Raw genomic sequence first — 11,771 nt, forward strand, 5'->3', positions numbered from 1 at the left:
TAACCAAGTATGTATCATCTGATTTTGTCATATCCCCAACATTACATAAATAAAATTGTTCTTTTAATTGTTTTAGTCTTCCGAAGGGACAGAAAAGATTAAAATTGTTAAGTTCAAGCATAAATTTATATTTGCAATCCTATGATTAACCATATTTAACCATTTTCCATAAAAAAATATGACATTATCAGAAATTGGTTTCCTTTTTATGGCAAATTTTATCAAACTGCAAAAAACTTTTGCTCTGCATCCTTGGCAGTCTGTTTTGTTCAAATTGAACTGTATTTCATAGTATAAAATCCTTCCTTTATTCAAAATTTACGATTTTTAAAAGGCCTGTACGAAATCACCAGACATTTGAAGACCTGTCAAAGCAGGGGTTTCCCTAATTTTGGACACACATTACACAAAATCTTACGGGTGAAATCATACATTACGAAGATTTCATGAAATTGTTCACATTTATCCGATTATTGGTTTTATGAGTTTACCAAAGTAAAGCTAAAAGTCTTAGGTGCTCAGATTCACTGGACTGCACCGTAACTTCAGATCATTTTGAGCATTTTCTACAAAGATATGAGCCCTCAAAGTTTAACCCCCATTAGTATCAATGGAAGTGTTGCAAAAGTTTCTTTAAGTGGTATGCATAGTGTTAACAAATTATTGTATGTGTTACCTTTACCTTTCTTCACTTATTTTAAATGATACTTGAAATATGTCAACAAAAAAAAAATTATGATTACAGGAAATTCTAGATGCTGTTATGGTTGTCAACTTGGACACTGGTGAAGAAGTTCCCCTAAGTGTAGCCGAGGATAAGATTCCAAAGGGAATGAATCCATTATCGTTACATATAATGAGACTGACGAAGGAATACCGTGATCATGCAGGCGACACAGAGAGCATAGACGATGACATGCATAGTGAAACAATGTCTCTCTCAGAGGAACAAGGGACAAAGAAAAAAGTGTAAGCTTCTTAGAATTATTAGAATACAAATTTTGTATATAACAATTCATTTATGCTTGATTGTAATCAGAAATAAGAAGATGTGGTATGAGTGCCAATGAGACAACTCTCCATCCACGTCACAATGTGTAAAAAGTAAACAATTATAGGTCAAAGTACGGCCTTCAACACGGAGCCTTGGCTCACACCGAACAGCAAGCTATAAAGCAAAATGACTAGTGTAAAACAATTCAAACAGGAAAACAAACGGTCTAATCTATATAAAAAACAAGAAACGAGAAACACTTAAGAACCACATCAACAAACGACAACCACTGAAACAGGCTCCTGACTTAGGACAGGTGCAAACAAATGCAGCGGGTTTAAACGTTTTAACAAGCGCCAACCTTCACCCTAACCTAAAATAGTAGTGTAACATTACAAATATCAATTGAAATGGCTTAACTCATTCAAACAGACATATTAACAAAAACAAGTAAACATACACTGAACGAATAAATTTGATCTATGACACAATGTCAAAAGACAACTATGACCTTGGACAAAATGGTGTTAAATAAAATAACGTACACAGATAAATTTAAATATAATAATTTTGTTGTTAGGAGAACAGAGATAATTTTTACAAAATAAATAAATTTGTTGTTCATAGTACGAGAACAGCAGTGAAAATTTATCATCATACTATGGGGTAAATACTTAACATAGGTGGTACATATTAAAAATAGTGAGACGAGATATAAGACAAAATAAGTAAACATTGAATAACAAAAATGCATTACTAATTGTGTAACAGGTCAAATTAACACGAAAGTACGATTTGAGAGTACTCACAGTTACTGAAAGCTAGTTAAAAGCCAAAAACAATAATAAAAAATCATGCATCAGAGACTAAAATCAACTAAAACACATCCCCAGGGATTTAGTGTTTTAATTGTCTATAAACAATGTAGGCTCATCAGTATCTGTTATATTCACAAAAAAAAAAAATCCCAGTCAAATAAGAAGACGAAAACAAGCCAGGAGGAGATAAATCAACACTAGTTGCCTGAATTTTGAATCCAACTTTTCACAAGATGTATTTTCCATTTGATAAAATATTGTTATAGTAAGATGATTAGTAAGAGAATTGGCTAAAACTTATGCATTATAATAAATCTTTTTCTAAATTTGTAACTTATCAGAGCAAGTGGGATTATGTAGACCTTGAAAATTGTATGAGGACTATTCAAGAAATGAATGGGAGCTTGGATGAAAAGCATTTTTAATTTGCCTCACCATGCATAAAATTTTAAATTATTGACTTTACAAAACATTTCCTAATATGATTTAAAAGAATTTCCTTTCACCCCTCCTCTTCACTACACTACAGACATTTTTAGAAAATATCATGATTATATGCTATAAATAAACATCTCATGTTTAATTAAAACTAAATATAACAATGGGATACAGATAAAAATGTTTTTCTTGTTTAAATATAGGTCTAGATTAAGGAAAATGTTAGGAAAGAAAATAGACCGCACTACCAACAGACTTAAATCAGTAGCAGACCAAGGTGAGGTTTTAAAGTTATGTTAATGATTTAATGGAAGAAAAAGTAAAGAATGAAAGCCTTAAAACAAGTAAATCATAGTTATGTTGACTGATTTTTGGTTGCTTTACCATCAGTTTTATAGAAAAAAAATCTTGTTATATTTTGAGAAAAAAATGTTCACTGGTTGAATAATCGATTCGAACACATATTCTAATTTTTTATGGATTAGATTGGAAGGATAAAGTACTTTGAAAAATAGATATGATACGATGAATTCCTACACACTGGAAATAGTGTTGATAAATTTTTGATTTTGGACATAATTTAGTGCATTTTATAACTAATAAAGATTATTTTTACTGATTTAATTGATGTTTAAACTCATTTTTTCACTTGGTAGCTTAACTTAAAGGCTGAAATATAAAGTCCTTCCAACTTCAGTTTGTGAGTGAGTTGGTTGAGTTTTCACACAAATTAACTTCTTCAAAATATTAACCTGTAAGACTCAAATAACAATATCATACATTCGTTATTTATTGTTTAATGCTTAACATCCATGTGACAATATGTTTTTTGAGACATTACCTAATTTTATACATTTAACTTTGTAGTATTGCACATGGAAGAAACTGCAGTTGAACAGGAAATAATTTTTGATGGTAAAATGTTCAAGGTTAGTGTTTAATGATGAAACTGGTAGACAACATGATCACAAATACTTGACTTTTTAAAAATTGATATCAAATATTGATTAGATAATATATGCACACACTACTACAAGTAAATATGCATTAAATTTAATTCAGTCATTCCTAGCTATCCATGTACTTGCTTAATTTGGCAAGATATTGAATGCATTTATGAAATAATTTGCTATTGATTTTCCATAGAAAAACATTCAGCTCTGTGTATTGACTTTTTGACTACCCCATCCCCCTGTACAGATTACTTTTATGGGTTATACAATAAACAGCCTGTCTGTCCACTCTATGTCCTGTGTCCATTGTCCAAATTTCTTGGAACTTTGTAGATTTTCATTTCACACTTACAATTTCTCTTATCTGCTCAGGTACATGTCACATCACAACAATAACAGGTGATTATGGAGGTTTAGTCTCACTTTAAGGGGATGCTCTATATTCAACCTGCTGAAACAAAATTAGAAAAAGCCATGATAATTACCTCCCTTTTCCTTTATAATTTGCATTTTATTGCTGGATATGCTTATAAAAACCATTACAAATCTTTTGAAATTTACAGATACTCTGTTGGGTCCTAGAAATATAAACTTAAGACACATTTTTCAGTTTGATCACACATGTTATTATAATGATATAAAAAGTCAAAGTAATGACTGGTGTAAATGTTGATTAATTTCAGATTAAAGCAAAAACCAGTAAAATGCAGCATGACTTTGATAAACTACAACTGTTACAAGACATGACAGGTGTTCATACTGTAAGTTTTTATTATAGCTGATGAAGATAGTGAAACAAAATCTGAAACCAAAGCTTTTAACAGTTAACAGTAAAAAAAATATTTCTCAATAAAAAAAAAATCCAGATAAAAACAATGCTTACTTTGTATAACCTACTTTTCAAAGATAAGGAATAAGTCACAATTACTTTAAATAGGAAATTGAATAATAACATAATTGTTATTGTAAATAATGAGATATATAGACATTATTGCATACATTTTATGGTTAATTAAAACCCAAATCAGAAGCTGATGGAAATTCTGTCCTGAATGTGAAATCTGAAACCAGGAATTAAGAATCCTTCAGACTAATAATTTTTTTGGCAAACTACAAATATTTATAAACAAAAGTAAAACAATGATTTCATAGAAAATTTAAATGAAGTTTCATGTTTTTCACCTTTTTATGATATGTTAATGTAATGCATATTGATTAGCGAGACACCATAAAACACAAAAAGAATGCATTATTTTACTTTGTCTTTATGTTAAATATTTTTCATAGGGTGCTGTATGGATCATGAAATTCTCTCCTTGTGGTAGACTACTGGCTACTGGTGGACAAGATAATACTCTGAGGATTTGGGTGCTTAAATCTGCTTTTACTTATTTTAATGATATGAAACAAAAATATGCTGATGGTAAGTGTTATCAAATAGCTTTAGGTCTGTGTGTTTATTAGTTTGTTTTCAAAAGACTTAAAAGTTCAAAGGACAATAGTTTTGTATAACGAATGATAGTGAAATGTAGGACTCTGGTAACAAGTTGGAAATGATAGTACATATAAATAAAATATTTATTGCTGATTTGCTCTCACACTGAGTATGCATGAAATATCTGACACTTAACATTATTCAATAAACAAACAATCTTTATTTTATAAAAGCTCTTAACATCATATATGGTCTCCCACTTTCAGTTTTATAAAGCACTAGATATAAACATAAATGTCCTTGTTTCCAATGTTTTTTATTATTCTATTCCAGTTACTATATCACCTGCTCCATCACAGGAAAGCCTTAATTCGTTTCTTTCTGGTAGTTCTGGAGAATTACTGGTAAGTGATATTAAACTAACTCAAATGCTTTTAATTTGTCAATCAGTAAAGTTTTTTTTCCCCCAAAAATCAAAGGAACGGTTGTTATGACAGTGGCTTTTGATTGTAGAGTTCTCCAAAAATAAAAAAAAAATAGTTGTTATGTCAGCGGCTTTTGATTGTACTTGTTTTTGTCTCTCCTGCGACAAAAGTTTACAATTGTTAAGTTTTCTGCTTTAGTTAGTTTGATAGAAGCTACTTGTGATAGGTCAATGATATTTTCTATAAAGCTGCATTACTAATAGAACATATCAGTTTGACGACTATTTTGTGACCCTGCCCCCTAGGTCATGGTCCAGAGACTGAATTACTTAGCAATTTTCAGTGTTACATTTTTTGCTTAAGTCCTTTTGATAGGAACTTTAAAGTTGCATTACTATCAGTACATGTTAGTTTGACAACAATTTCTTCTTTGCCTCTGTGGGTCATGGTCCAGTGACTTTCAATTATTTACCAATTTTCAATGTTTACTTTTCTGCTTAAGTTAGTTTGATAGGAAATACTTACAATAGACAAAGATATTTTCTATAAAGTTACATTACTGCCTGTACATCTCAGTTTATTGACCAATTCGAGGCCCTGCCCACTAGTTCATGGTCAATGGACTTTAAATTAATTAGCAATGTTGCTGTTCATCAAACAGTCATTTTCTGAATTTTATGCAGACAGGCGAGACATATCTCTGTGTCAACAGTTTATTTTCTCCAAAATTCAAAAGAACAGCTGTTATGTCAGTGGCGTTTAATTGTACTACTTTTTTGTCTAAAAATTTAAAAACAGTTGTTTTGTTGGTGTTTTTTTTTTTATTGTACTAGTTTTTTTCTCCAAAAATCAAACGAACTGTTGTTATGTCAGTGGTTATTAATTGTAAAGTTCTTCAAATTTCAAAAGAACAGCTGTTAATTTAGTGGCTTTTGATTTGTAGGTAGTCTTAGATTCAAAATCCTTTATAATAGTTCATGAATAGAATGAGATTTGGGGCATGGGTCCATGAGATAGAGACCCAGCAACACAAATAGACATCTAGAGGGCAACATACAGTCAGACAATAGACAGGTGTCCATGCAATATGTCAAGCTCTAAATCATTGTTGATAAGTTGGTAAAAAATTAAACAAAAAGTATCAGAAATCTGCTATTGTTATTATTTAATAAAATAAAGAAAACATTTTGATATGACATGGAAGTGTATCTTAATTGTTAGTTTGACATGAGATTTGATTGATCAATTGATTAGAAACACTGCTGCATTTGTAGATTGAAGTTGTGTGGTTACATTTTTTTTTGCCCCAGCCATCACCGGAGGGGGCTTGAAGTATTACCCTTGTCCATACGTACGTACCGAAATTGGTTTTTCGTTCTCTAACTTTAGTTTGCCTCAACCAAATATTTTGAAACTTATACACAATGCCAATTACCACAAAACACAGATCAAGTTTGAATTTGGGTGGTGTCACTTTTACCGTTCTCGAGTTATGCCCCTTTATAACATTATATGCAAGCAGGGGCATCATCTGTGTCCATGGGACACATTCTCCATTTATTTGTTTTTGTTTTTTTTTAAATAGTTTTCATATAGTTTGGTATTTCATGTGAATTTGAACCATCTGATGATCCTGTCTTTTTAATTGTATAATTGTTTGATAGTTATAAAAAAATCATTTGAAATTTGTGCCATATGTATCTAGTCTCGTCCTAAAAAAAATTAAAAAAAGTAATCCCATTGTCTCAAAAAAAGAAAGATCAATCTAATATATTATTTTAATAATTCAAAATTTCAACACTGTTGAAAGCATTAAATTCACAGTTGTATAATTTTGATTTAGTAAAAAAAGAAAGCTTGTCATATTTAAAGTCTTTGTTTACATATGTTTGATATGAACTGGTTTTTTTTAACCAGGAACAAGCTAGCGGAGGCCATGACCCTGAAGATTTAATAGCACCATTCATGCCAAAACCGTTTTGTACATTTAGAGGACACACTGCTGATGTATTGGATGTCTCCTGGTCAAAAGTAAATACAATTTAAAATATATATGATATAGATATAATTCTCTGATCAATAATTTATCACAGTAATACAACATATAGATATGAAACAAAGGAGATGAAGCATAAATGTCAACTGAGACCAACACCAAACAACAGAAGTCTATGGACATTTAAAGGTACCATTTATACTGTTAGGTCTACTGCAAATTTTGACTTAGATCAAGTAATTGACATTGAATGTTGATTAAAACTAAAAGACAAACCAGATGATTAAAATTTTCCCATTGTGAACTTTTCCTGTTTTTGTGTAGCACATGTAAATGGAGTATATACTGAAAACCAATTTATTGAACCCCTGCTCCAAAGGTTGCATTTTTCTTAGTTACTACTAGTGAGAGGTTCCTGAAATTTTGGTATCAAGATTGATGTGAGCATGCTATACTGAATGATGCTGTTCTTACACATAACTGCTAAGTATGAAACTTATTGTCACATTTTTCTCAGGAAATACAAATCAAGGTTTTCTAAAATTTGGAATCATGTTTCATGTTGGCATGCCGTACAGTGTGATGCATTTTGGCATCAATTACTTATCAACTTCCTGTTAATTGAATACTTTTAGCGAAGGTATAAGTGAGCCATAGCTCACAGTTCAACATATTTTCCTGTCTACTTTTTTTGCATTTAGTCCTTTCTAGCCAACTGCATCAATATATATTTGTGATTTTTAACTTTGTTGATACATTCATATCAGAGCAGATCTAAGTTTGACAAATTTGTGGCAATTTATATTCCCTTAATTTTTTTACTTGCAAATTCCAGTAGATCTTGCCTATCCTATTATGTTTTCCTTGATAGAGGGTTGTAACGATAAAGTTGAAGTCAACTCAGAATCCCTGAAAGTTGAAAAGGATGCCATCATGGAATAATAACTGTTGGGCGGATAACCAATGATATTTTCCATTTGTTTGTAGCCACAATCCTGTCCTTCTTTTCTTGTTGTGGACATCATGAAACGTGACTTGTCACTTGAGTTTTGATAACCATGATCAACACAAGGGGTTCCACCATTTGATCAGGAACAGCTTACCCTTGACACACAGTTATTATGAGCTTTGTGTCAGCATTATATCTCTTTGATTTACAAGGTACCAAGATATTGCCCAAAAGTATAACACCTGATTACAGTAAAAGTACCTGTTGTGTATTTTTTGTAAAAGTATCAATTGGTGTACAGTAAGTTGATAAGCTGCATATATATATATATGGTAGAATGCTAAAAATTACCCTCAGAAAACTGCATGTATATATATATTGTACAGTGCAAAAAATAGTAACATGGAAAAAATACTTGTTTTGTATCCCAATGTTATAAAACCATGAAAATTATTCCTACCAAGATACTTACAAAATCTTGAAAATTAAAACTGTTATATCAGCTTGAAAATATAAATTGAAGAAATAGGTCATTTATGACAGATTTAATTACAGTTTTCAAAAATGATGAAGCTATAATGTTATTTTTTCAGAACCACTTTATTTTGTCTTCCTCTATGGATAAAACAGTACGTTTGTGGCATGTCTCACGTAAAGAATGTCTGTGTACCTTCCAACATATTGACTTTGTTACATCTATTGTCTTCCATCCAAAGGTAAGGAGTTATAAGAATTTATTAATGAATATTTACACCTGCTGAGTAGATTTCTTTTTTTGTTGACTTGTATACCTGCTGTTGTATTTTTTCAGAAAAGTAAGAGTTTTTACATATAAAAAAATTGACACTATGTGCACAAGGTATCCCCTATCTACAAAGTCTCACTAGTAAATGGATTTCATTTAGACTTTTACCAATTTTCATTGCATAGTTGCAATTTTGGGACAAATATATAGTGTTACCCATGTCTCTTTAGTTTAAGGTAGTCGACTATAAATTTATGGTCACATCAACTTGAAACTGAGAACACATGTGAACTTTCTAAAACATGTGCCAAGTTAGGGTTGTACAGTTGTTGTTCATAGTATGTAGTATATGTGCATTATTTTTTTCTTGAAAATTGGAGAGAGAAAAATTTATTTCCAACAATATTCTCTTTGTTTGCAACTGGACCTGGTGTCCAATGGAAACACTTTAATTTTATTTCGATTCCAAAATTTCCCAAAAATGTTTTTTTTTCTTTTATGGATTACATAAGCTGATTTTCTTGCTATTGAGTTTTTTCTGAGAAGTAACATTTCCAATATAATATGTTTCAGCGGATGATTTTTATTGAAATTACAAGCTTAGAACTTTAATAATAGAAAATTTCATATTTTTTGTTTTTCACAATTTTTCTGGTATAGATATTTAATTGAGACACATATTTTTTTTTTGGCATATAGATAAATTATAAGAAATTGCAGTCAGTGATTTTATTATAGAGTATTGAAGTTCAGGGGAGTTGCAGATAAGAGTTTTATTTCAGCTTAATGACTGATTTTTATCAGAATGAAGTAATTTATATTTTCCAATTGCTTTATAATAATAAATGTTTTTAGGATGACAGATATTTTCTGAGTGGATCACTTGATGGTAAATTGAGGCTGTGGAATATTCCTGATAAGAAAGTCACATTATGGAACGAAGTGCAGGGTCCTTCAGCACTAATTACAACAGCTAACTTCTGTAGGAATGGCAAACTAGCAGTCGTTGGCACTTATGATGGAAAATGCATATTTTATACGACTGAGGTTAGTATAGTTATGTGCTTTTTATACGACCGCAAAAAATTTTTGTTCGTATATTGCTATCATGTCGTCTTCGTCGTTCTCGGCATCAGCGTCCGAAGACACATTTGGTTTCCGGACAATAACTTTAGTTTAAGTGAATGGATCTCTATAAAATTTTACCAGAAGGTTCAATACCTCAAAAGGAAGGTTGGGATTGATTTTGGGGGTTATGGTACCAACAGTTTAGGGGGCAAAAACAAGCATTTTTGTAGTTTCCGGACAATAACTTGTGTGTAAGTGTATGGATCTCTCTGAAATTATACCACAAGGTTCCATATCACAAAAGAAAGGCTGGGATTGAGTTTGGGGGTAATTGGCCCTAATGTTTTAGGAATTAGGGGCATAAAAGGGGCCAAAAACAAGCATTTTTCTAGTTTCCACAATAACTTGTGTTAAAGATTATGGAACTCTCTGAAATTGTACATTTTTCCCGAAAAGAAAATAGTCTTCAAAATTTAAAAAAAAAAAAATTTGGGGGGGGTTTCAAATATTTTTTTTCTTCAAAATTTTGAAATTTGCAAATTTTTTTTATGGGGGAGGGGGGGGGGGGGGGGGTTCATATTTTTTTCTTCAAGATTTTTCAAAATTTCTTGGGGGGGGGGGGGGGAATTTTTTTTTCATAATTTTTTGGGTTTTTTTTTCCCAAAAATTTTCCATTTTTACATAGATTATTTCTGATTTATATATAAAAGCAACAAATACTGATATGGCAGGAGATACACACCAAACAGCACAGTATTGCGCAATAGCAAGACATCTTCAATTGAAAATAAATACAAATCTCTTAACCAATTTCAATGGGATTAATTTAAGTCTTTAATTTTTGAGGGTTCTAACCTTGTATTACTTTTTTGGATATTGGGCCCCATTTTTAAATTGGTCTACATTGAGGTCCAAAGGGTCCAAAATTAAACTTTGTTTGATTTCATCAAAAACTGAATTATTGCGGCTCTATGATATGCTGAATCTTATTGTGCATTTAGATTTTTTATTTTGGGCCCTGTTTTCAAATTAGTCCATATTAAGGTTTGAAGGGTCCAAAATTAAAAATTGTTTGATTTCAACTAAAATTAAATTTTTGGTGTTTTTTATATGCTGAATCTAACCATGTTGTTAGATTTTGGATATCAGACCATACTTGGTAAATTAAATGTCCCATTTCAAATTTTTAAGATCTTTGATCACATTTATTTTGTGTCAGAAACCTATATTATGTCAAAAATTTGATCACAATCCAAATTCAGACAGTATCAAGCTTGAATATTGTGTCCAAACTTGCCCCAACTGTTCAAGGTTTCGACCTCTGCAGTCGTATCAGGCTGCGCTAGGGGAAGCATTTTATTACATATTTTAAAGGTATTTTTATAATCTATACATTAATAAATTAGGCCGGTATATATCTACTAATTTGTCAGTTTGCATAATATTCGATTTGAAACTGATGAATTATTGACTACAATAGGAACTAAATACATGATATCGGTCCATTTTTTTCTTGGTGATAATACTTTATATAAGTATCCATGATGTTGATTGGTTAATAGCTAAAGTATTGTCATGTATTTTCTTTCATTTGATAAATGTAAAATAGTGTCACTGACCATGTATACAACTGGGAAAGTTTTATTTAAAATCTGATGGCTGGTATATATCTATGACATTGGTCTCACTCTCTGTCTCATTGGCAATCATACTACATCTTATTTTATATAGCTCACAAATCTACATGTATATGCTCATAAAAAAATAATAGAAATAGTCATTCCTTCTGAATAATAACGAGATTGCCTTGAATAAAAGCATTGTTTTTAGGAAATAACTGATCATAAACTTAGGATAGATGATAAAGTTTCATATTTGTTTGATAAGCATGTCAAACAATGGATGTATAATGGTATACAGCTGTCTGTTTGTCTGTTCATCCTACTGTGT

At 31.0% G+C, this 11,771-nt stretch overlaps 1 protein-coding gene across 1 annotated transcript in view; it reads left to right on the forward strand.

The window, feature by feature from the left end:
• LOC127737742 (WD repeat-containing protein 44-like) overlaps positions 1-11,771 on the forward strand; it is a 48,428-nt gene that overhangs the window by 26,693 nt on the left and 9,964 nt on the right. Inside the window, exons 8-16 of the mRNA XM_052248622.1 lie at positions 746-969; positions 2,454-2,527; positions 3,118-3,179; positions 3,887-3,964; positions 4,491-4,626; positions 4,972-5,042; positions 6,981-7,094; positions 8,602-8,724; positions 9,609-9,800. Of these exons, the coding sequence (XP_052104582.1) occupies positions 746-969; positions 2,454-2,527; positions 3,118-3,179; positions 3,887-3,964; positions 4,491-4,626; positions 4,972-5,042; positions 6,981-7,094; positions 8,602-8,724; positions 9,609-9,800 (1,074 nt within the window). The remainder of the gene's footprint in view (positions 1-745; positions 970-2,453; positions 2,528-3,117; positions 3,180-3,886; positions 3,965-4,490; positions 4,627-4,971; positions 5,043-6,980; positions 7,095-8,601; positions 8,725-9,608; positions 9,801-11,771) is intronic.

The sequence above is a fragment of the Mytilus californianus genome, unplaced genomic scaffold (assembly GCF_021869535.1).
Source record: "Mytilus californianus isolate M0D057914Y unplaced genomic scaffold, xbMytCali1.0.p SCAF_4, whole genome shotgun sequence".
Taxonomy (NCBI): Eukaryota; Metazoa; Mollusca; class Bivalvia; order Mytilida; family Mytilidae; genus Mytilus; species Mytilus californianus.